Source organism: Coenobita brevimanus, chromosome 89 (genome assembly GCF_032717465.1).
Source record: "Coenobita brevimanus isolate Jiangsu-jjx chromosome 89, ASM3271746v2, whole genome shotgun sequence".
NCBI classification, from domain to species: Eukaryota; Metazoa; Arthropoda; class Malacostraca; order Decapoda; family Coenobitidae; genus Coenobita; species Coenobita brevimanus.
In genome coordinates, this window is record NC_137042.1 from 10933173 (window position 1) to 10960075 (window position 26903).

A 26903-nucleotide genomic window follows, 5' to 3' on the forward strand; every position below is an offset into this window, starting at 1 on the left:
TATGAAGGAGCTAGGGCTACGGTGCGAGTGGATGGTGAGCTGAGTGAGTTCTTCGATCTCAATGTGGGACTGAAACACGGTTGTGTGATGTCTCCATGGCTGTTTAATATATACAAGGATGGGGTTCTGAAGGAGGTGCAAGGTAGGGCAGTAGACATGGGGGTGGCTCTAATGAATGGGGGTGAGATTTGGAAGATTCCAGTGTTGCTGTTTGCTGATGATACAATATTATTGAGTGAAGATAAATGGGAGTTGCAAGGTTTGGTGAATGAATTTGGGACAGTGTGTAGGAGGAGGAAGCTCAAAGTTAATGTAAACAAAAGTAAAGTTATGGTGTTTGAGAGGAATGAAGTCACAGAATGTACAGTGAGGTTGGATGGTGAGGATATGGAGAATGTGAGTGCATTCAAGTACTTGGGTAGTGTGATGAGTAAGGATGGAACTTTGGAGGATGAAGTGCATGAAAGGGTACAGCAGGGAAGGAAGGTTGTTGGTTCACTGAAAGCAATGATGAGAAATAGGGAGGTGAATATGGAAGTTAAGATGTCACTGCATGATAGTATTGTGATCCCTACCCTGACATATGGAAGCGAGGCGTGGACCTTGCAAGAGGGGAACAAGTCAAGAGTGAGTGCAGTGGAAATGAGTTACTTGAGAGAAGCATGTGGAGTGACATGGAGGGACAGGCTGACGAATGAAAAAGTGAAGGAACGTTGTGGGGTGGATGTGGATGTGGTTGAGAAGATTAGGAGAAATACACTGAGGTGGTCTGGACATGTGGAGAGAATGGAGAATGAAAGACTGACTAAGAGGGTGTATGTAGGTGAGGTGGAGGGCGGGAGAGGGAGGGGTAGACCGAGGATGAGGTGGAGGGAGGGAGTTGAGAGGTATATGAGGGAGGGGGGGGTGAGTTGGGGGGAGGGTAGTCAAATGGTGGGTGACAGAGCGACTTGGAGGCGTTTTGTCTATGGCCACCCTTTGCGGGATTAGGGCTTCGGGCTATAGATAGATATATACATATATATATATATATATATATATATATATATATATATATATACACTGTATATATACACAGTACTTTCAATTGCAAAAGCAAAAGAGGTCTTCCATGTTTTAATACACTCAGTGATTAGAAAGCATGTGATACAAGCGAAGCCAGCTGATAAAAGCTTGCTTTCTAAATCAGGTACCGTATTTTCACTTTTTTATGTACTGGTACTGGTATGGATATTAAAATAAAAGCTTCCAAAAGCCCACTTTACAGACTATTACCATATATCTATGAGAAACTGCATGTCAAACTGATATACATACAGGAAGAAATGTTGGAACAGAAAAGACTAATATTAAGTACTGTATAACAGAAACCCCAAAAACAAGAGGAAAAAATTGGTTTAAATTATTTTGTTGAAAAAAGAAAAAAAAAAAATTGGTTTTTCCCAACCTGGAATTACTGATTTTGACTGAGAGGAAATTATAATGAATGGCAAAATTCACCAACTACTGTATTCTACAGCTGCAAAATCTAGCTACACTATTCATTTATCATGCAGTGAGGATTGAAACAGTTTATGGTTTTCGTTTGGCACTGTTAACAGTCCTGTCAAGTCAATAATACTGTTGGGAAAATGTTGAGACTCTTTTCCCTTGTTTGCTGATACTCATAATACAGTACTGGATAACTCACATTCCATCAGGCTCATTATAAACGGGTTATGTCTCATTTCAAGGCAACAATACCTGACATTCACACATTCATTCTTCTATAATAGCATACACAACAGCCACCTCAGCTACTCAATATGAATGTTATTTTTCACCAGCTATTAGTAGTACATCAGGAAGTATAAAGAGGCCACCCATGATATATTATGAAGGCTTGGTGAAAAACCCCATAACTGTGACTAGAGCAGCCAAGAACAATATGAATGGCCTGTGCTGAACTGGCTTACTCATTATAATCGTATTTACCAAGTACGTCTTCTAACATTTTTCTTTTCATCAAATGCTGTACTGGTATCCACTAAAAAAAAAAAAAAAAAAAAAAAAAAAAAAAAGATGCTTTTACAACAAAACCCACATACTGGTATTAGTTGATTGTCACTACTGTCGATAGAAGTATCTGACAGCACAAAGCACTCTGGCTGCGTATTGTATGACTATCAAATCCACACAGACACAAGGCTGACCTGCCATGCCATAGCTTCACACATCCATATATACTGAATTAATTCTTCTTTATTACTGCACCAACATAAATATTAACATATCAGTTAATTATGCATGACAGTAATGTGGTATTTCCAAATTTCCTATTGGAATGAAGTGTTTACAGGATCCTTTGTTATTTATTACAGATTAGCATATATAGCAGGCTTTTAAAAAATTTTGTAAATAGAAGGTTCTATTATTGTACGCAATACTGCACATCTTATCGTTCATTTTTGAAGGCTCAAACATGCTTGCATGTGTTGGCCTTGGTCATCTAATTGTGACTTTCCATGCTTACATTTTACAGAATATGATGTCATTTAATTGCCAAGCGCTGCTCTACAAACACTATCATATTTTAATGGATATTTCTTGTGTGATGTACAGAAAGAGTTGCTTAATGATCACACCTACCTTTGCCAATGCATGGGCTTGTGATGATTGCACCATGATTAATGAACGCTCTTAATGCATGGAACTGTTCTGGCGCAAGTTTAGTGCAGTGCACATTTTAGTTTGCATGATATTAGGTAGCATAGGATATAATCATTGGGGGGTCTGGGGACGAAGTCCCCCAGTTAGGCTTCCACTGCTCATTGAGGGGGTCTGGGAGGGCAAAGCCCCCCAAAATAGGTGACGCTTGTCAAGATAGGTAACCATGAAAATGTATGGTGATTAAATTGTGTACATTTGAGTATGTTTGGTGCACTGGCATATTCAGTCAATGGGATCAGTAGTAAACACGCTGTCGCAAGTGTTATTCAGGCGGTTTTATTTAATAGGCTATTGCAAAGTATAGTTGTTTGCAGTGAGGGGCACTAACCCTCCGCCGCCAACCCACTTGCTGACATGTAGGGAACACTTAAGGGTTGTTTATATGGTCACCACCCAGAAATGTAAATGGTTTCCTGGCTTATGGAAAACCATTTAGTTTGTCACTAAATGTAGAGCATTTTTAGGTACAGTAGCTTTAACTGACAAGCCAAATGGTTTCCTGTAAGCCAGAAAACCGTTTACAATGCTTGGTGGTAACCATATAACCAACCCATACGTGTTCCCTGTGTGTCAACAAGTGGGTTAGTCCCCCTCCCTGTGAAACAACGAATTCAGAGACAAATGACCACCCCTTACACGATCATGGTGTCTGGCTATAGATAGATAGATCACTATATTTTGCTCATTCTTTATTTTTTCACCAAAAATGTTAATTACCTGCAATGTATCTAGTACTAAAATTACTCTGCTTAAGAACGTTGGTTTTAAAAAACAGTTTGAATCCCTGCATCAGTGTCGTTCATAGTTACCACATAGCAGTACCAACAGGGTTTGGTTCACCAAAGCGTCTTTCATAATAATGTCTGTCTTCTACACTCTACCATTTTGAAGAAAGCTTTTGTGATTCTGCATTTTAACATTATGCTCACTCAACTTCCATTACCTTTCACACACACCATGAGGATCTTAGCAGACCGATGCGGCGAAACCCTTTAGTTATATATTTTAATAAGGGAATCATCATACAAAAACTCACTCTCATTGTTGAGTCGGCAAAACGGCTGTATTAATTCGACAAATCTCAGATTGTTCTTGAGGCAAAGGTTATCTGCATCTTCACTGCACAATATTGCCACTTGCGGAGCAAATGCATTCTGGATATACTCATGAGGAGTTAGTTTGCACTGAGCCATGGTCGTTAACAATTTCGAGAATCATTGGCCGTGAGGTGGTACGAGCGAGGTAAACCGTCTTATATTATCACTTGACAGGAGACCTCACTAACTTCAACCCTCGCCCCTTGTAAACATATGATTGTCGGGATCACAACATCTATAAACAAAATGAGCATCGAGGGAACGGGTATTCTTTAACATCACGACATCTATAAAACACATTTAAGCATCAACTCGCAACGTAGCAGATCCGTTTCTACCGTTACACGTATATTTCACGATAACACGATATCAGCGTGGGAGATTTGTAGAGACAGCAAGATAAATCAAAAATTTTGCCATGAATATAGTTTAGTACAGGTCAGGAATTGCTTCATGAAAATTTCTATAATTTAAGATGTTTTAGTAACTTTGAAGTATGCAAATTTCACAAAAAAAATATCAAACCGTTGCAAAGGCAATATATATATATATATATATATATATATATATATATATATATATATATATATATATATATATATATATATATGGAAATTCTGTTGCGTAAACTGCAAGCGGAGAAAATACTGTTAAGTGAATACGATGACTGTACTCAGATACCAACACTAAGAGAAGAAATAGAGGCATCATGTATGCAGAGCAGAATAATGGAAGGTTATATCAAGTACTTAAAATATGGATTAGAAGAAGGTAAAAATGACTTAATTAAAAGAATAATGCAAGAAAAGATGGAAAGTAGAAAAGACCAGTGGATATGTACAGTAAAAACATACATGAGAGAAATAGGATTAGAAAATAAATCAGTAAAAAATATTAGTATTAAAGACATCAAAGAAAAAGTAAAGAACTGGGACTCATCTCAATGGAAGAAAGAAATAAATGAAAAAAAGAGTCTGGAAATTTATAAAAATTATAAATCAAATATAAAAGAAGAAAAAATATATAATACCATAGCATCCATAATATTATATAAAAGTAGAACAAATAATTTACCACTAAATGATAGGAAGAGATTTTCAGGGGGCAATATTAAATGTGATTTGTGCGGGGCAGCAGAAGAGAACATAAAACACTTTTTATTATGGTGCCCATTGTATCAGGAAGACAGGAATAAGGAAGAACACCTACAACAGCCTTATATAGAAAATGAAAACAATTTAATAGGACAATTACTGTTTAGTGAAGAAAATATAGGAAGAACAAAAGACTATTTATATAATATATGGAGGAAAAGAGAGAAATTAAGGAAAGAAAGAGGAATACGTTAACAAATAGCAAATAGAAAAAAATACAAAACAAAATAAAACAAAAGACACACGAGCAAAACACGAGCTAAATACAAGAAAAATAATAAACTAGAAAAATTAATTGACAAGAGGAGTGCCGATGAAAAGGCAATACTCCTCACCTATCAACTGAACTGAACTGTACGTTAGATTTCCTACACGTAATACAAAGGTTCCAAGCTTCCTTCCCACAGGATTTTGGTTGTTTTGCTTCGTTTCTTCCATTACCTTATTGTCGTCATGTGATAGGAGAGACGTTATTTGTTGCTTCGAGGACGAGCGTGGGAATAGGAAACTAGTGATGGATTGGGAAGACACATATGTACATGAAACTGATAAGGTTTACATTATAACAGAGACTTAAGTGAAAGTTATTACCTTGAAAGAGACCATGGCTGGGACAGACCATGGTGAGGTTCTGACGAAATTCGAGGAAATTTTTGGTTCTGTGGTGGAACATGAAGTTATCAAGTTGATTCTTCAGTCTTGTGACTGGAATGCAACATACGCATCAGACACTTTACTTGCAATGATCGACAAAAATGACCTGCCCCCTCATGTACTCAGTGCCCTTACCGCTGAATCCATTGTGAGAAACTGTTTCGCGGGAACGGTGGTATCTAGCAATCCTGGTTCAGTTGTCGAGGAATTCCATACTGACAGTCTTGATGCAGTATCTCCAGAAGCCAGTAATAACTGGGAGTTTCACCCTTCCCCGTCAGAAACAGATCAAGTAGGGTATTTGGAGAAGGCACAGGTACAGTGGGCTTTTGCTCCTGAATTTGTTCCTAGTGCTCCTCGTAACCCAATTGGCCTTGGAGTTTGGCCTCAGGAGCTGAACAGTAGCTCAAATGGAATGGCCAAATATTCTCCACAGTCACCAAGAAAAAAACACAAAGCAAAATCAAGAGTCGGTAAGAAAAAGGAGGTGGCCAACAAAATTTTAAATGGCACGAAGTTAATGGTCATATTGCGTGGTCTTCCTGGCTCTGGAAAAACAACTCTTGCAAAAGAACTAAGGAGTCAGACTGGGAGGGGGGTTATACTGTCCACTGACGATTTTTTCTGTAACAAGCGTGGAAATTATGTCTATGATCCAACCCGTATTGGTGAAGCACACGAGTGGAATAAGCGAAGAGCACTGAAGAAACTGAAGGAGGGAAAGACACCTATATTCATAGATAATACAAACTTACAGCTGTGGGAAATGAAGCCTTATGTGAAGTTTGCTCTTCAGTTTGGTTATGAAGTTGAAGTACTGGAAGCTGACACCCCTTGGAGACTACATCCAAAGGAGCTTGCCAGAAAGTGTGTGCATGGTGTACCAAAGGCAAAAATTCAGGAAATGAAACAGAGGTATCAGCTTGGAATAAATATTGTAACCCTGATTTCTGAGCTTCAGGGACAGCAAGCAAGCAATCAGGAAGGTGAGTATGTTAATGAGACACAAAATAATGTCCTGGCAGGAAGGGATGTTGAGGATTTTCATGAAGAGTGGACTGGTGCAGTAATAGAGTCAGTTGATTTGAACATGGAAGTACCTAATGACTCACAGCATGAATGTAATGGTATGACAAGCAGTGAAGGTGAGAGTGGAGTGACAATTTCTGATGACTTATCAAGAGCCCTGTCGCAAATTAAACTAAGCTGCAGCAATGATGATATTGAAAGCTCAGATCTGAATGATGATTGGATGTACGATTACGCTGATGATGACCAGCTCAGTGATGGTGGTGACGATGATGACGATGCAGATGTAATAGTTGAGGGATATGAAGAGGAGAGAACTTTTGACAGTTTCAGGGAAGGAGTGGTAAATGAAGCCATCATTCTGTATGCCAGTAAGGAATCTGATGACATTTTGGAAGAAGTCTGTAATGAATTAGAAGAAAAGTATGTCTCTGCATATAATCTGAAGGAACAAAAAAACACTGATGTTAAAGTCATAGATAATGTTGAATGTATGGATTCCACACATCTCGGAACTATGAACACAACTGATCATAAAGTTATAAATAATAGTAAAGATGATAGTGTGTATCCAGATTTGAAAGATGTTGCACAGCTTGAGAAGCAGACAAGTGCCATGTTGCAACTTGAAGAACTTGGCCAACCTAGCACTTCAGATCAGACAAATCCCATAGCCATTTGTTCTGCATCAAAAGCTGTTGAATCAGAGCAAGGAATAGAAAGGATAGTTGAGGAAACTAATGATGTAATGAATACTTCTGAAACAGAGACTGAGTGGGATAACTTAACCACAGAGGTTGAGCAGGGGGAAGTTACAGATGAAAAGTTTAATGATATGGTTGCCTGTCTGGGATCAGCCTTAAAACTTCAGGTTCAGGGTAAGAGGGCTTCAAAATATGCCAGTGTTGAGGAAGTAGACAGTAGACATGTTACTGTGGTGCCTGATACCATTAATGAAGACTCGGTCATGTACGAACTCTGCAGGAATATAGAGGAAAAGACTGGCATGTCTTTCTCAAAGCTTGTTGCCAGAACTGATGAAACTGAACAGGTTCTTCCTGCTGTTGATCAAGATTTGAATTCACAGTCACTTGATCGCAGTGCATTTTCGGTATTGAACATACCAGGTGCACAACCAGGCTTGATTTTTGGTAATGAAATGAATGAAGCTGTAGAAGAAACCAGTTCAGCTTTAAACTGTGAGGATGAAAATGGAGATACCAGTACCATGGGATTTAAGCAGAAGATTATACATGAAGACAATGTATGTGCAGACAGCCATGTTGATAACTGTACAGACCTAATCCAAGACATCTCAAAACCAGGTACTGATACCTTCTTGCCTGAGGAATGCAGTATGGATGATAAGGTGAAAGTAACCCATATGGATATGGAAGTCCACAACTTAGTGGTAATGCATAAACACCCAATGGAGAATGACACTGCCACTGACTGCCTTACTATTGAAAATACACATGACCATAAGCAAATGAAGAGTGGTAGTAATGTTAGTGGTCAAAGCATTGCCAAACCAGACAAGGCTCCTCTCACTGATTCGTTGTCTTCTTGGGAGTGTGTGGACATTAATGATGGAGTTTCTTCCATAAGTTGGGAGGCTCCTTCAACTCTTGAAAACAGAAATTATGATTCTGGTTCTCCCAAGCCTACTAGAGCCAGACGACAAAGAACTTCAGGGGATCCCTTGAAATGGTTGACAGCTGAAAAAGAGACAAGTAAAGATGAGGAGGATCCTATAGTTGCATCATGGAATCCGCTTCCAAGTGGTATATCTCCATCATGGGATGCACAAACTTCTGTTACTGGAGCTGGAGAGGCTTCAGTCACCTTGGATGAACCTCAACCCCATACTGGTGCGGTTTCCAAATATAGGAGGCAGAAGAAACATACCTTTAATTCTGGTACCACTGGAGAAGCAACTGAACCATCTCAGGATAATATTAATCAAACCTCATTCCATAAAGATCTTATTGAAACTAACTCAAGGGTTATTTCATCAGGTGTTTTGTTGAATGTAGAAACACAAACATTGTCTATTGATTTTGAGGCACTTCAGCTTGATAACAATTTGTATGAACTCAAAGTTATTTATGGGAAACCTAATTATAAACCCATGCATACTGGTGACTTGAAACTTGATGATGGCCCATTGACTAAAGGAAAACTGAGACTAGAGAAGGGAACCATGACTGAGAGTATAGACGATGTAACAACAATTAAACCATTTTGGAATCTTGTTGCTTTCTTTCCAAGTATTCCAGAGGAGGACCTACGAGATGTATTTGAGAAGTGCAAGTTTGATTTAGACTGGGCTATGAATGTCCTGTTGGATGGGGGTTATGAAATGTCTGATCCCAGTGAAGTTAATGTCAAAAATGCTGAAATGAATGATAAAGATCAGTTGGAATCAGAACCGACAAGTGAGACTGCAAGTAGTGGTGCAGGTGATGGAAGATATGATCAGAGTTTTGCTGATGCCAGTGATACCTCTTCTGACATGGTGGTTGAGGAGAAGGCATACAGGATAAAGCAAAGTCAGCAACCAAGAGATCTGGCTGCTAAAAAGGAAATTGAACAGTCCTTTAATCTTTCTGATTCTGTAGATGACAGAGTAACACGACTGACAGGGAAGGATGCTGTTGAACTTAACATGACAAAGGTTAAAAAAACAAAGAACAAGAAAAAGGTAGTGAAGAAGAGCATATCATCCAAGAATGTAATATCTGAACAAAACAGTGAAGCAGAGGAAGGTGCACAGTATATAACCTTGGTGATGGATCCTCTCTTTGCATCACAGCTATGTCGCATGTTTGGTCCAGTGGGATCATATGAGTTTGGTGGAGAGTTATCACCTGAGGATCGCAGTGTTATCTTGCCACTTGAATTCTGCCACACAATCCACCAGTTCTGGAACCTCACCCTTGATGACAAGTTTCGTCATGAGGCTAAAATATTAGACAGCTTGATACGTGAGGATGAATGCTTGGCACGGCGCCTGCAGGAAGAAGAAAATGCTAATACAAATACAGACAGTACAGTCAGTTACAGTGCTGATGAGAGCTTCTTGAGAGATCCTCCAACACAGCTGCAGGAAATAATGGACCTGGAACAAGCAATTCAGCAAAGCCAAGGTGAACAGGGAAGCACTGGAGGGGAACCATCAATATCATCGCGGCTCAACTTGCAGCGCCTCTATGCAGAATACCCTCATGTTGACAGAGCTGCTTTAAAGGAAGAGTTTGGGAGGAGTGGTCACAACTATCAGCTCACTGTGGAAAACCTGACACAGAGGTATGGTGCTGAACAGGGCACTCCAAAGACTGTCATGGCTCCAGAAGCCTTGTATAGGTACGAGAAGCAAATGATAGATCAGGCTCAGCGCAACAGTCTTATTCAACAAGAGGAGGAGAATGCATCTCAACACACCAGAGACTTAATACCAGATGATCCTCAGGTGAGAGAGTTGATATTTGTAATTTACTATACAATTGACAATTTTATCAAGGCCCTCCCCCCCCTCTTTTTTTTTTTATAGTAAACATCTGGCCTATAGCGGCCAAGGGGGTGACAGAAATGGACATACTGACAGATATTGATGTAGTATATACCCCAGAATCCCCCCAGAGTGGATCTGATCCCCCCCTATAAAACCCTGTACACTTGTATAACTGTTCAGGCATAGAGAACACCCTTAAATACTGTAATAATCATGATAAAATGTCATTGTACACTACAGTACACGGTACACACACTTCACATCCAATACACTGAGGCAGAGATAAACAGGGTGAGACAGGTTAGCAAGGCAGACAGAAAGAGAATAGGTAGACCTACCCAAGCATGAGAGAGAGAGATGACTGAGGCATGAGTGACAGAAATGAAACAAGACATCAGGGAGAATAAACTCACCAGAGAGTAACAGGAGAATTTCTTGACAAACCTCATATGGTTAGTGACAGTATGTACAGCCGCGTTCATTAGTATAAATCCACAGCTGCATGAACGTGACTGTACATGCATAAGCGCAAGGATGACAACAAATGTGAGGAACTTCATTATAAGCAGAGCTGTATCTTGACAATAAGGCTGCCATGTGGCATGAGCTGGCAAGAGGGCACTGGCCTTGGGGAGAGGGGGGGCCCAACACATTGTCAAGCATTTTGCAGTGAGATGCACAAGTGGTATACATAGCCTAATATTTGAAGTGTATTGAGGAGGAGGAGTATACAGGTATACCCCAGTTTAACAATGCAGTTGGTTAAGTAAAAACCCATCGTTAGACGGGGTACTGTGTCTCGGGGTAGCTTTAATTTGCAAAGTATAGGGATGTGTTTTTGAGCCTTGGGTCCCTCCCCCCCCCACAACCAAGTCCTAGACCCACCCAAATGAGTCCAAAAACAAATTTAAAGCCAATCTAAATGGCCTAACAGCTGTAAAAGAAGCTGACCTAAACCAGACACCTGTAAATAACTCACCAAAACCAACAAATAAAATCTGAAAATCGTCAAATATACTGGTAAGTCTGGAAAAAATCAAGCTTAGTAAATTGTACCCCAAAATGACAATATTCACCTCACCTATGGCTAAAACACATTAATCTAAGTCTAAAAAGAGTTTATCTATAATTTATCCTAAATAGACAATTAAAATAGGTATGTATCATCAGAATCAGTAAAAAAAAAAAAAAAAAAAAAAAAACATTGTTAAACCAGGGTTTGGCCATCGTTAGGTGGGGTATGGTGGTATTTCTACCCCCACTGTTAAGCCAGGGCATCGCATGTAAAGGTATCGTATATCGAAGTATACAGGCAAGTCCCAGTTAATGAGCAATCGCATAACGAGAATTCGCTTATACAATGTCTTGAAATTTGCACCAATGCCTGGTTAATGAGCAGGTACAATACTCCCAAATATCAGCTTACGAGAATCGATACGATTTCTTATGCTGTTATTTTGTATTTCATGTGTATTAACCCTTTATTCCTGCTTAAAATCGTCTCACAGGTGTTGGTGGTCAGTGGAGGTTACTTGGCATGTATTTTACATATAATTTATGTTATATTGCTTTTATTAATGCTGTTTTTATATTTCAGGTGTATTACCCTCTTGTATTAACCCCTTATTCCAGCTTAAAATGATCAGAAAGTCAGTTTTAGTGGTTTGGAGGGAGGTTGCTCGGAGGCCTTGCTCCCATAAGTTCTACACTTCGTTTAAGGAGAGTTTAGCTAACGAGCAAAATCCTGTTCCCAGTTAGCTTGTAGGATTGGGACCCCCCCCCCCCCCAACTTGTATGTACAGTACCCTCGTGTCCAACATGCGTTAGTCCAGCACGATTCGGGTCCAGCACGGAGAGCAATTAATTAGTATTATTTAATACGATTTAATTACTGCAACACGAGTGTGTTAGCATAACACGCACAGAGCTCCGAGAAGTGGGCGAAATCCGCAGAGTTCACTCTAGCACGATCACCCCCAGTCCAACACGGTCATACTGGACATTCCCATGATGATGATAGCCAATGAAAACTTCTGATCAAGTAGCCTTCCCCGCCCACTATCGTGACGTGATCGTGATGCCGCCCAATTAAAAACGCTTCTGGTGTCACGTGATGTTTTGTTTAAATTTCTCGCGCCACAGCGCTACTCAGTCACATAATTGCATTGGAAGGTGCTTTTTTCTTGCTGCATTTTCTGCCCTTGTTACTGCATTTTACCCTGCTCACGATGCCTAGGAAGCCTTCTGAGAACCCCAAGAAGCATCGGCACCTCCCTCAGGCCACCAAGCTAGAAAGCATCGAGAGGAAGAAGAAAGAGGAGAGGAAAGTTGACATTGCCAAGGCCTACGACATGAATGAAGCCAACGTGATCATAAAAAACTAAGACAAGATCCTGGCAGCCGAAGGCTATCACACGGCACTTCATACCAGGTTTGCCGAGGATACGATGGTAAATCGGAACGGTAACGTGGTAAAATTGCCGACGATACCACAGGCATTTGGAATTCATCTGGATGGATTCCTGCCGAGGATACATGCAAAACAGTGTGACCAAAACCCAGGCGACTCGACAGAGAATGTATCGTACTACAGCATTGAACATTTAGCCTGACACTGAATACATATTAATATTTTAGAATAAATATCAATCGTTTTGAAACCCTTCTCATCGGCGTGCGTACCAGTTTATAAACAAAGTTGCTTCTCCATATTCTCTACCGAGTCAGCGACAGCGATCACTTTCCACAGTCACGAGATGGGGCTCTGGCAACAGTGTGAGAAGCATGCACTTTGCCGAGGATTACAGTGCTAGGACAGGCAGAAGCAGGACCTTCCATGGCTGTGGATGAAGATAGTGATTCTTAGTGTGATTTTGAAGGATTTATGAGGGAGGTTGAGGAGGAGCAACAGCCATTACCCGCTAGTGACGCCAGCAGCCATCCTCTGGGGACTCAGTAGGATTACCTACAGCCTTGGATACCACCTTCCATTCCCAGCAAGCCCACCAACACTATCCTGAAAGGTTAGTTATCATTCATAGGACAGTACCATTTATTATAATTACAATAGTACCAATATATGTATAGGTATATGGTAGGTATTTAGGGTGACTTTTCCGAGGGTTGCTGACATAATTCATTTTTCCCCATAAGCTCTGTTGTTAGTCCAACATGTTTTTGGTCCAACACGTGACCCATGCATGACAATATTACCGTGCTGGACGTGAGGGTACTGTATTTAATACTGAATGTGAAAAGAAAGCAAAAGATATGGTCATAGAGGTAACAGATAATTAGAAAGAAATACAGTAAAGCCATCTGCAGTAGGATAAACTCCAGGGTAGTAGGCCACCAGATTTGATAACATCAAAAGCAAAATTCACAGTGCTGAATTTGGTCCTCCAGCTTATTATTTCATGTTTAATTTTGAAAACGAAACAATAAAAGAACCACAAAGGTATGAAATTTGAATAAAATGAAGCCATCTATTGTGAGCCAGATTTCAAAGTTATGAGTAAAGCTGCCAGTTGATTGTTTGGGTGACAAATGGCATGGATTTCAATTTGAGGGCTTTCTAAGGAATTTGATTAAATTCAGCCATTTGCTGAGATGGATAATGATGTATTCTGGATAATTGCGTTTCTCTTGGTGCGACAAAGTACCGGTACTGAATCGGCACTTTTAAAAATTTTATCATTTTTATCACCTTACACTTCTGATTATCAGAGAGCTGGTCAGAGAATTGTGCTTGATTTAGCTAACTGTTAATAAAAAATCAGGATTCAGAGCAAAAACAAGCTAAAGTTATCAGGTATTTCCCCTTTAGATCGCCAGATGCCTTGATGGAAGCGAGGCGTGGACCTTGCAAGAGGGGAACAAGTCAAGAGTGAGAGCAGTGGAAATGAGTTACTTGAGAGGAGCATGTGGAGTGACATGGAGGGACAAGTTGACGAATGAAGAAGTGAAGGAACGTTGTGGGGTGGATGTGGATGTGGTTGAGAAGATTAGGAGAAATACTGTACACTGAGGTGGTTTGGACAAGTGGAGAGAATGGAGAATGAAAGACTGATTAAGAGGGTGTATGTAGGTGAGGCGGAGGGAGGGAGAGGGAGGGGTAGACCAAGGATGAGGTGAAGGGATGGAGTTGAGAGGTATATGAGGGAGGGGGGGGGTGAGCTGGGGGGAGGGTAGTCAAATGGTGGGTGACAGAGCGACTTGGAGGCGTTTTGTCTGCGGCCACCCTTTGCGGGATTAGGGCGTCGGGCTATAGATAGATAGATAGAAATTTTGTATTGGGATTGATTTATACTGTAAATTGTTTTAAGACTTAGATTAATCTGTTTACGTCACAGGTGGAGTGAACACTCATTTGGGGTACAGATTCTCGCCCATTAGACAAGGTACAAAACAGTAAGGACAACTTGGCAACTCAACAAAGAATATTTTGTGTTTGACCATTGAATACCTAACCTATCATGGAATACATAATAATGATTTTAAATAAATATTAATAATTATGAAACCCTAAAGAGTATTTCATGCACTGATGAAAACTGTGTCATCAGTAAATCATGTGTTTACATTTGGGCTGTTCAAGGGAAAATGCTTTGAAAGTACTAAGGAATTTCTGAATAAATGTTGGAAAATAACAGAGAAGAAAATAAAGGAGCTCAGCAACCAGAGCAGACACTAAGACGACATATAGAGGGGGTATTGAAAAGGCCATCCCAATCGCATCATGGATCGCATTCCCCGTCAAAACATCAACGATTCTCCATCACAACAGTTCGCACCATGGATGGTTCTGTGTCATTCATACATTATTATTATGCATAACAGATGCTTCACTGTCCCAAGACCATCTGATGGTGGGATTGTATACAATGCTGCTGCTTCTCTACCAAGTTTGAATACGAGTCGGAGATCGTATTCTCTAGTGACCTTGACTGGGTACAAATGAGATGGGCACTGGTTTTAGGCTTAGGTTAGCTTCTTCTACAGCTGTTAGGCCATTTAATTTTTTTTTTTTTTTTTTTTTTTTTTTTTTTTTTTTTTTTTGGGGGGGGGGGTTAGGACTTGGTGGGGGAGGAAACCCAAGGCTCAGAAACACCTCCCTGTACATGTTAAATCTACCCTGAGATATGATACCCTGCCTAGTGATGGGTTTTTTACTTAACCAACTGCATTGTTAAACTTGGGTTTGCCTGCTTATAGTCATACCCTGTTTTATGATCCATCATTATACGATACCCTGTCTTAAAAATGTAAAAAAAAATACCGGTAATACTCCTCCCTGCCTATCGATGGCCAGTCCCTGGTAATCCGATGGGGTTTTTTGAACCAGTTTTGATGATATTTTAGACTTAAAATTTGTGTTTAGGTTGATTTATAAACTGTTTTTAGAGGTGAGGTGAACATTGTCATTTTGGGGTACAGTTTACTGTTTCATTTTTTTCCAAATTTATTTTTGATGATTTTCAGATTATACTTTTTGATTGAGATGAGTTATAAACTGCTTTTAGGCATAGTTCAGCTTGTTTTAAAGCTATCTGGGGGTTTAGGTGCGCTAGAAACTTATTTTTGGACTCATTTGGGTGGATTTTCTACTGTTGGAGGGGGGGGCGGGGACATCCCAAGGCTTCCAAACGCATCCTTATACTTTATGATATGACGTCCCCATTTAACGATACCCCGGCTCAGTGATGGGTTTTCTTAAACACATCTGTTTATTATGTTGAGGACGGTGTGTATTTGGTAAACTCTCAAGTATCCATTGTAGTTCAACCAAGCCTTACACTGAATAACTTGAAATGCCAGATATTGCATATCTGGTGCAACATATGGTTTTTAGCGGGATATTGTGATTCTGTCTGTCTTGACCCTCTTTCCTATAAACTTTACCTTGAATAAAAGATGAAAACTAAGCATATAAAAACAATACAGTAACGATATAGGACAGTAATACAGTACCATACACAGTGTACTATTATATGTACTCAGCAAATGTTGGCATCGATGGAGGGTAGAGTTGTACATCATGCAGCGTAGTACTGTAATGTACTGTACAGTGCACATAATCCCATGTGCTATAGTGGTGAATGTCTCCCTCAAAGGGTACTCCAGCTTTGCAGTACTGTATAATACAGTACACTACCTTGATTGTAGGATGCCACAGAGATAGTAAAAGCAGCAGGGTTTTGCTACTGCATGGTTGGAAGGGCAGAGCACACAGGCACGTCTTCACTGGACGACATCCACAGGCGAGAGTGAGAGTGCAACGATATTCTCTGGGTGCCAAGTGAGGTGTGCCCCTGGTGGATTCTGATTGGCTGGTGCGAAGGAGGCGTTTTCATTGGCTCCTGAGTTTCGGAATTTCCTTTGGCGCAGGTTGGCTACCACTTATGAGCCAGTTGAGACGCCTCAGTGCCAGATATTGCATTGAACCACTGGTTATGTCCCGTTTCGGTACTGGATGTTGCAGTGACGAATAATTCAAAGTTTACTGTATACAGTGAGTCCTCAATAAATGAAAGGGATAGGGACCAAAAGAAAAACTTTTGTAATTCGAAATTTTGTATATAGGAACAATTTTCCCCATTGAAATATACATAGAAATGGGGGAATGCGTCCCAGGACCCCGTCAGACCCCCTACCTAAACTTTACCTCTCCTATTTTGAAGTAAGTAATACCTGTAGATGTAGAGAATGAGGTGGCCATTTTCTTGTACACTTCCTTTTTCTTGGTCACAGTCCCAACAGTGGAAGCTGCAAGGCCTTAAGCATGCCCAATCTCCGAGACTTCCTGGCTCTCCTCGTGGTGTCTTGTAAGTTCCAATTTCCTCTCCAGTGTTAGTGTACTGTGCTGCTGCTTCTTTGCAGCAGGTTCCCCGATGCTGGAGATGATGCAGGGCGCTTGGGAGGCATGTCTAAACAGTATGTAAAGGTGTAGAGCTGTAAAATTATCCTCACGAACAGCGAAGCTGCGAGGAGTGACGTGGACTCGGTCCCGGGACAATTCGCCATGAAGTCAATTTGCCATCAAAACATGGACAATTCCCCATCAGGACAATTCGCACCCAAGACGATTCCCCATCATTCTATAAATATACTTAAATGTTAATTGATTAATACTGTAATAACTAATTTCATGGGGACGTATCAAGGTCTATGTTCATTCAACAGTGTAGGCTTTGTTTATTATTTATAATTTGCACTTGTAGTCAATAATTAACTTGTTTCTGCCTTGCTTTGCTGAGTCGACTTTGAATTATAATCTGGTGTCACCCATAGCTGTCTTCAGTCATTTTTATTGTAATTTTTGGATGCAGTAAGTTGAGATTGCTTGATTAGCTGAGAATGTATACGTAATATGAAGATTATTCGTATAATTTTAAAGTATGTCAGTTGTTCACGTGAGGTTATTAGGCATTTATATAAATGCCAATATCTCATATGTAGCCTTATGTTAACCCAAGGCGTCCCAACTATGTATGGATACATTGCCATGTTTTGTCATGGTGACATCAAACAATGTATCCATACATTTTGCAATTGCGAGGTCAGTAATTTGCACATTTTTCAAGTTTCACCGGTGATTTTTGGTAGGTATATGTGGGAGACCTTCCTCTACCCAACGCCAGGTGGGGATAATGCCTGGCCTCACCTGACCCCCCTCCCCCCCACATGCCATTTTCTCGGCAACTCACTTGTTAGCAATGACCTGGCCAGTAAATACATGTCACACCATGTCTCTCCAATGACGAAATCCAAGGCAAAAGTGATTCCCGAGGTGGAGGTCAAAGGAAGAAAGAAGCCAGAGGAAGAAATAAGCAGAAGTGATGAGGCGGTAACGTTGTAAAGGAAGGTGCCATATGTTGATGTTTTTGGTGAGTGAACAACACTTATATTATATGGTTTGGAATAGTTACCCCTCCCAAGAAAATGTCTTCTCTGAAGCCTGGCCTGAGAGGACACGGTACCAAGGTGAGGGTACTGTAGCCTGTATTTGGTATTTCTAAACCCAAATGAGCACTTTCTTTCTGAATTTTCGATTTCTCATAAAAAGTGGTGGTAAAAAAAAAAAAAAAAAAAAAAAAACAGGATGGGGGGGGGGGTCAGTGGTGAAAAATCTGCCGGGACACTGCGGGTTAAATGATGAAGTGAAACCGTACGTCACCTGATTCACGTTTCAATATACTGTATTTATATTTTTTTCCATTAATACCAACTATTTGATGCCATATTTTACATTTATTATTAAAAGAATAAACCACCATCACCTTTATAACGCATATAACTCAAAAACTAATATATAGTACTTGCTAAATAAACTGATATGTGAATAAACGACGGGGAATCGTCCTGACGGTGAAGACCTGACCTGACTGCCAGTTGTCCTGAAACCGTGGACTCAACTGAGAAGCGCGCGAAAAGTTGTTTACCAGAGAAGGGTTGGTTCATCGTTCTGGTGCCAACATCATTTCCCATGACGAGTTGTAGTTTCACACTATTGTTACATATTACAGTACATACAAAGTTGTTTATTCACAATTAACAATGTGTAATATAGTGTGAATGATAAACAACCAAACACCATTTCACTGTAAAGTGTGGCTTGGGATAGGATGCGCAATCAAAACAACCTAGGGTAAAGGGAAGGCAATAGAGAAATATGTTGTATATATGTTTAAGTCATGGGGGAAATATTTACCTTGTTGGTATACTTTAAGATAATCAGTACTACTTTATTGAGGTGTGTAATGTACATGGTAAAGTTGTGATGCTTCTATTCATGTATAAATCCCAGTTGTCTGTGGGGTTTGGCACCTCTGAATATGCTGACCTCAGCGCCACACCAGAGGGGACGCCGGCCAGCTAGGGCATAACACATGTATCATTAGAACGAAAGGGACATATTAACTCTGAGCTCTCTGTGTTGCAGTTGTATATTTCTGTGGCCAATAAACAGAGATTTAATCTGCTCAGTTTCAGTTCACCTGCACACGCTACCTCTAAATTCCTTCAACAGGATTCTACACCGATTCCCACCATCTCCAGTGTGTGAGATGTTGTTTTGGTGGAGTGTGTCATCCAGAAGTGACTTCGACCAGGCGCAACGTTATAACCTTGCTTGGAACAGCGAGATCACGCCTAAGCTGATATATAAATTGGTGATCAGCTGTGGGGTTCCAAGCTGATTTAATAGTGACCAGTTGAGGAATCTATACAGCTGAAACATCATTTCCTCGTCACAAGCAAACGCCCATTTTGAATTTTTCGTATTTCCTTTTGTATCGCTTTTCGTATCATCAAGACATACATTCTTGTTGTGGAATTTGTCCTATACAGTGAGTCCTCGAAATACGAAAGGAATAGGGATAAAAAAAAAATTCATAATCCGAAATTTCGTATATCGGAACGATTTTCCCCATTGAAATATACATATAAAGGGGGGGATGCGTTCCAGGACCCCATTGGACCCCCCACTAAAACTTTACCCCTCCTATTTAGAAGTATGCAATACACGTATGCAGGACTATACTATTGCACAGACATAAAAAAATAAAACACAACTAATAACTGTAGTATTAGTACACTGTACCTGTGCTGCGGCTGGAGATTCGTGTTGCTGATATGGCGCTAAGTCCATGTGACAGCTGCGGGTCCTCGTGGCTTAGCAGGCAGCTGAAGATAAAGAGAAGGAGGTGGCCACCTTCTTGTACATTTCCTTTTTCTTCGTCACTGTCCCAAGGGTTGATGGTGCAAGGCCTAAAGCTCACCCAATCTCCGAGACTCCCTGCCCCTCCTCGTGGCGTCTATTTATTTCCAATTTCCTCTCAAGAGTAAGAGTACGATGCTGTTTCTTTGCAGCTGGTTCCCTGGATGCTGGAGATGATGCAGGGCGCTTGGGAGGCATGGTGAAAATACGAAAAGGTGAAGAACAGTGAAAAACAGCGTAACGTACAGTGAAGCTGAGAGGAGAGGACGGACATGACTTGACTGGAAAGCACACGAAAATGTGTTTACCAGAGAAGAGTTAATTCGTTCTCTCGCCGCAAGCGAGTGCAGCGCTGTGCAGCGCGCCCATTTTGAATTTTTCGTATTTCCTCTTGTATCGCTTTTTGTCCCATTGCGACACATACTTTCGTATTGTGGAATTTGTCCTACATTTATTGCTTTTGTTCCATTGGAAATTCTTACTTCGAGTTTTCGTATTTCAAGGACTCACTGTATTCATCGCTTTCCTAACATCGAAAATTCGTACTTCGGGTTTTCATTTATCAAGGACTCACTGTACTGGTATACATGTACTCTGTTTGCAGCATTCATAACTTGTATGTCATTACATATAATGGTGGGTTAGGATGGCCAAAGATAACATTATCCTTTAACCCTTCACAATGAGATGCCTTTCCATAAATGGATAAAATTGTCATGTATAAAAAAAAAAAAAAAAAAAAAAAAAAAAAGGACACCATATTGAAGGGACTACTTAGATCGTTTCTAACTCCTTCACTGCAGAAGGTCTTTTTGTTTGGAAATGGCAAGGGGAAAAATATTTAAGAAAGTAAAACAAAGGTTTTGTCACATATGTCTGGCACATTCATGATCTGACAGGTCTCTACAGTTGTATGGTAGGATTTAATTGTCTTATTATAAAATAAGATTGTCAAACTCAGTTTCTCAATACAGGTATTCCGTGACGAAGCACAGCTACATTACTATCAGCGACAAGAGGCATACAAGAAGGCTCAGGATGCATCCAGGCAGGGTATGAAAGCTGTTGCAGCTTATTATGCACGTATTGGTAACCTTCACGCAGCAAAACTTACAGAAGCCAACAAACGGGCTTCAGAGAAGATTCTGGAGGTAACTAATGCCAGTCGATGTGATGCCAACTGCCTAGACCTTCACTTGTTGCATGTTCCTGAGGCAATTAGCGCCACACAGGCCTTTCTAAGCGAACGTCAGAGAGTGTTGGTGGCACGAGGTATGAAGCAAATGCAGGTGTCCCTCATCACTGGACGTGGGGCTCACAGCCTTGGAGGACAGGCCAAGCTTAAACCTGCCATTAAGGATTTCCTGCAGAGGAGTGGCTACCTCTTCCATGAGGCCAACTTGGGTATGTTTACAGTTACTTTGCAGATGTAGTTCCTTGCATTTTAAGAAACTGAACTTCTGGATGGGCATGGAGATTACATGGTAAATTTTGCAGGATGCATCCTATTAAAGAATTACAGTGAAATTTTTATCTCCATGCTTTTTAGCACTAAATGTGGACTGTTAGTGCACTATATGACACTGTAATACAGTACATGGTGTGGTATCATAGTAGCAGGTATCAGTCTAACAAATTGTTGTGCACTGTGTAAAAGGTAATTGCTGTACAGTATTTTGACATTATTTTTAATTTATGAGTAATATTGTAATTTTTCCCATGACTGCTGATACTTTTTATTACAGTATTTGTATGATGTGGAGTGATAATCTTAAGTTAATATAACAATGCTGCCTGACCCTCAGGATTTTATCCTTATATAGGTATAGTACTTTAGTTTTATACTAATAAGTGTTGTTTTATAGTCTGCAATGACCTTAATAGTATATGAAAACTAGGTGCCCAAATATTTGAAGGACATAGTTCCTGAGGTGTTTCAGGTTTATATCTTGGATATGTAGATCATATTTTTTTTACTGTAATAAACACGTAAAGTAAGTTCAAGTACAAAGTGATTATATTGTAGAAGTATAAAATATATTGGCTAAGGGTTAGTCTATTGGAACTGTGGAATCTTGGTATGCACAAAGCTACAGTACTGCTACAGTATTAGATGAAGATGTCAGACCATGTTGTAACTGTGTACAAGTTTTCTTGACTGTGTGGGAGATTGGACACATCTGGGTTCAGAGCTGAAATGTGTGTGTGGGGGGGGGGAATCTATTAGGTTTCCTTTCAGACCATTTGTGGACCAGTATAAAAAAAAAGGTTATTCAAAGTGCCCTTGTTTTGCCATTGGTTCTGGTGTGAACAGACTTAATACCTGACCAACTCAGTAAACTGATTTTTTTTTTCTTTTCTTTTTTTTTAAGGGGGGGGGGGAGGGTACTGTAGTTTGCTTTAACCCCAGCCTTGCTGATTCTTTATAAGGTAGTTTACCGCCCATGAGTCATTGTTTTATAACAATGGAAATTGTACATCATATAAGGCTTGCAGCTTAACCAATGCAGACCATTGTGCCTCTTGTAAGGTCTGCAGCTCGGCAAGGGTTAATCAGAAGGCGCTGCCAGTACAACATTGGTAAGGAAAATGTACAAATACAAGGTATGAGTTAGTTACTGAAAGTTTTAAAGACATGGTGCTAGATTAGCCATCTAGGCAGTAAAGAGAACATTTTAGAAGTTGTCTGATGCCACAATTTTTAGCTTAGTCTGTGAACAGGTAAGTTTGGTTTGGAGTTCCCCATAGTTGGTTTTAGAACCATTTTTGTAGTTATGTTGGTGAAAGGTTTTGTGTGTTAGTTACTATATACAGGAAGTTACAACTAATGGTTGTGATGTAAGGTAAGTGTACCTTGTACTGTAAACTTTTATTGTAAATTGCTTACATAAGGTACAGATGAAGGTACAAATTTATCTGTTAGGGTATTTTATAGCTCACTAAAGTTAAAACTGTTAACTAACTGAATCATGAATTTGGTGCTGTATTGTGATAATGCCCAGAGTATTAATGTACATAGCTTACATGCATTGATCATTTGTTTTACAGAGTACAGTATATTAATTTGTTAGTGTATGATGTATGGTACTATATTTGTCACCTGTTACTTTTTTACTCCTAGTTAATTGTGTCTGTGTCACAGTTTGGCTACAAAATGACTTCGGCAGCACCAACATTATTCTGCCAGTTTACAATGGTTCATATACATAACAAGACAGGTACTTGTATCAAGGGACAGATCAGAATTAATGTGATAGAAACAATATATGATTTATATCAGGAAAATTTGAAGAGTTATATAGTAAATATCTCCAATAAATTCAGACATATTTTAGAAAGTAATTCCATCTGTTTGTTTGCAGCCTGACAGTTGGTGTATCCTTGTTTTACTTAGTCACAGAACCAGTGTAGTTTACCATTACCACCCTCACCATTGACTGTACATGTCAAGTTGAAGACATATGGTGTACAACTGAGATGAGTTTGTAAGACGGGATGTACTTAACATTTTGGAATCAGGAACCATTAGCTGGGTAAAAACCATTAAAACTCATGTACATTACTTTATTTTTAGTTTACAGTACAGTAAGCTTTTTGGGAAAAAAAAGAAAAGGATGTAAAAATAGTTGTATCTATCTATCTATCTATTGCCAGACGCCTCAGTCCCGTTTGGGGTGGCCACAAACAAATCGCCTCCAAGTCGCCCTGTCCCCCGCCATTTCACTCCCCTGCTTCCAACTCACACCCCCCTCTTTCATATACCTCTCCACCCCATCTCTCCATCTCATCCTCAGCCTCCCCCTCCCTCTTTCCCCCTCCACCTCACTCACATACACTCTCTTCGTCAGTCTTTCACCCTCCATCCTCTCCACATGGCCAAACCACCTCAGTGTGTTCCTCATAACACTTCCTATCACATCCACATCCACACCACAACTCTCCTTTATATCCTCATTCGTCAGCCTGTCTCTCCATGTGACTCCACAGGCTCCTCTTAAATAACTCATTTCCACGGCTCTCACTCTTGACTTGTGTCCTTCCAACAACGTCCAAGCTTCACTTCCGTACGTTAGAGTTGGTATCACAATACTGTCATGTAGTAACTTTTTCACTTCCATGCTCACTTCCCTGTTTCTTATCACTGCTTTCAAAGAACCAGCAACCTTTCTTCCCTGCTGTACCCTTTCAAGCACTTCACCCTCCAAACCTCCATCCTTACTCATCACACTACCCAAGTACTTAAACGTACTCACATTTTCCAATTCCTCACCATCCAACCTCGCTGTACATTCACTGACTTCACCTCTCTCAAAGACCATCACTTTACTCTTCCCTACATTCACCTTTAGGTTCCATTTCTTACACACTCTCTCAAACTCATCCACCAAGCCTTGCAGCTCCCCTTCGTCTTCACTCAACAACACGGTATCATCTGCAAACAACAGTACAGGGAGTTTCCAAACACTATCCTCTCTCACCAGGGCCACTCCAACATCCACTACCCTACCTTGTACCTCTTTTATTACCCCATCCATGTACAGATTGAACAACCATGGAGACATGACACATCCCTGTTTCAACCCAACTTTCAAAGAGAAAAATTCACTTAGTTCACCATCCACACGCACTGCAGCCTTCGCACCATCGTACATACTCTTCACAGCATTCAACAACTTCCCATCTATTCCATATATTCTTAACTTTCCACAATCCTAGTCTATCCACCCTGTCATATGCTTTCTCCAAATCCATGAAAGCCGCATACAACTTCTTTCCCTTCTCTAGAAACTTTTCCACTAAAGATCTGAGAATGAATATCTGATCTACACAACCTCTTCCCTTCCTAAAGCCTCCCTGTTCTTCTCCAACTAATTTCTCTGTTCTTTCTCTAACTCTGTCAATAAGTATCCTACCATACACTTTTCCTATTATACTAAGAAGACAAATGCCCCTATGATTACCACACACTTCTTTTTCCCCTTTTCCTTTGTACAAGGGAATAATTATACCTGACTTCCAATCCTCCGGGACTCTACCTTCCTCCCAGGCCAATCTGCACATCTTCCACATCCATTCTACTACTATCTCTCCCCCATGCTTCAGCATTTCACCACACACTCCATCAATTCCTGGGGCTTTCCCTGATTTAACTTTCTTCATTGCTTCCACAACTTCTATCCTACTGATTTCTTCCTGTCTTCTCACCTCCCTCCTTCCAGCCATTCCCTAGCCACTTATACTCGCATTACTTCCATCCTCCACGTTCAACAATTCCTTAAAGTGTTCTCTCCATCTGCTCACTTTTTCTCCCTTCTCCACTAGTAATCTACCATTTTTATCTTTCACTCCCCTGCTAACTTCACTTCCACCCTGTCTTACTCTTTTCACCTCTTTCCAGAACATTTTCTTACAGTCCCTCCACTTTACACTCAAATTCCTTCCAAATTCCTCATCCACTCTCTTCTTACTCTCTCTTACTAATCTTTTCACCTCTCTCTTTCTTTCTACATATAACTCTCTCTTCCACCTCTCAACTTCTTCCACGCCCCTATTTCTCATCCATTCATTGTATGCTTTCTTCTTTTGTGCCACAGCCCGTTTCACCTGTTCAGTCCACCACGCTGTTCCTTGCACCCCCCTCCGTCTTCTCTTCCTTCCACACACCACATCACATGCTGCACATATTTCTTCTGTAAATATTCTACACACACCTTCCACGTCCCCCATCTGCTCCAACTCATATTTGCCTAATCGTTCCTCCACTTCTCTCTTATACTCTGCCTTTTTCTCATCCTCTTGTAACCTTTCCACTCTCCTTGCAACTACTCCTTCCTCTCGTCTTTCCCTTCTTCTATTCCTCCATCTTACTTGAACTTTAACTCTGGCCACCACCAAGTAGTGGTCAGAAAGTCTACTTCCCCAACCTCTATAAACTCTTGCATCCAATATACATCTTCGCATCCTTTCATCCACACACACATAATCAATCATTGCCTTCCTTTCACTCAATTCACCACCCACCCTTCTCATCACTCGCCATGTATACCTGTGGATCATTCTGTGGCTGAAGAGGGTATTGGCTATCACCAACCCCCTCCCAGCACAAATGTCCACTAGTGCACTCCCATTCTCATCTATCTCAGCAGGCACACCCCACTCACCAACTATTCCATCCACCTTCACATTCCCAACTTTACCATTCATATCACCAATCAAAAACACTCTATCATTCCTTCCAAACTTTTCCATGCACACTTCTACATTTGTCCAGAACTCTTCTCTCACTCTTCTAGCACGATCTTGCGTTGGCACATACACACACACAATCGCCCACATTTGTATTCCAACTTTCAACTTTACCCACTCAATCCTTGATCCAACTGATCCATACTGTCTTATGCTCCTCTTCCATCTTTTACTCACAACTATACAAATATATATATATATATATATATATATATATACACAGTCGGCACAATGGAAGTCTGGACCCTCTAATTTGCACCGTATATTTGGTAGGGTCCAAGAAATAGTGTAGGAAAACTCCTGTAGTCAGTGAGTTTTTTTCTGGTGGCTTCTAGCAACTTTACAGGCTTACCACCACATGCTGTGAGATTATTAGCTCAGTGCCTGCCTGACTTTGGGTGGGAAAGCACGTCAGATTTTCTTGTCCTGCCTGGCCCTTGTTAATTCAAACCTCTCGTTTTCACACCCTCCTCTGCCTTAGTGAATCATTGGAGATGGGTACGAAGCCACTAACTGATGTAGGAAAAGCCCGAATTTTAACTATGAGAGAGGAAAATGTAAAAATTAAGGAGAGGCTTCAGTGCAGCAGTACGGCTGGGGATATTGAAGTCTTTCTGAAGTCGATGCTGTATGGTTCTTTCAGACACATCTTTCAGCAATTCAGGGTACATATCTTGCAGCTGTCTAGCAGTCAAATGTGGGTCTTTTATCACAGCTTGCTTCAGTAACCTGTCTGTAGTTGGTGATGTCTTCCTTTTAGGTCCTAGCCTGTCTTTATGTTG

General features: G+C 40.4%; 2 protein-coding genes across 3 annotated transcripts in view; one reads left to right on the plus strand and one right to left on the minus strand.

Annotated features, from left to right (window-relative positions):
* Positions 1 to 3999, minus strand: part of l(3)76BDm (trafficking protein particle complex subunit 8 homolog l(3)76BDm) — a 196524-nt gene extending 192525 nt beyond the window's left edge. For both annotated transcript variants that reach the window (XM_080281518.1, XM_080281519.1), the window contains exon 1: positions 3746 to 3999. In XM_080281518.1, coding sequence (XP_080137644.1) covers positions 3746 to 3902 — 157 coding nt within the window. In that variant the 5' untranslated portion in view covers positions 3903 to 3999. The remainder of the gene's footprint in view (positions 1 to 3745) is intronic.
* Positions 4000 to 5564: 1565 nt separating this feature from the next.
* On the plus strand, positions 5565 to 21693 carry LOC145411357 (uncharacterized). The gene is made up of 2 exons (XM_080281382.1): positions 5565 to 10115; positions 20850 to 21693. The coding sequence occupies exons 1-2, from the start codon at positions 5565 to 5567 to the stop codon at positions 21306 to 21308; spliced, it is 5010 nt and encodes a 1669-aa protein (XP_080137508.1). The 3' UTR covers positions 21309 to 21693.
* The last annotated feature ends 5210 nt before the right edge of the window (positions 21694 to 26903 follow it).

What these genes read in the sequence shown, in the direction of transcription:
- LOC145411357 (XM_080281382.1), top strand. Translation starts at nt 5,565, where the DNA reads ATGGCTGGGACAGACCATGGTGAGGTTCTGACGAAATTCGAGGAAATT. An exon ending in TAATACCAGATGATCCTCAG is followed by an intron (nt 10,116 to 20,849) that starts GTGAGAGAGTTG and finishes TTCTCAATACAG; the next exon opens with GTATTCCGTGACGAAGCACA.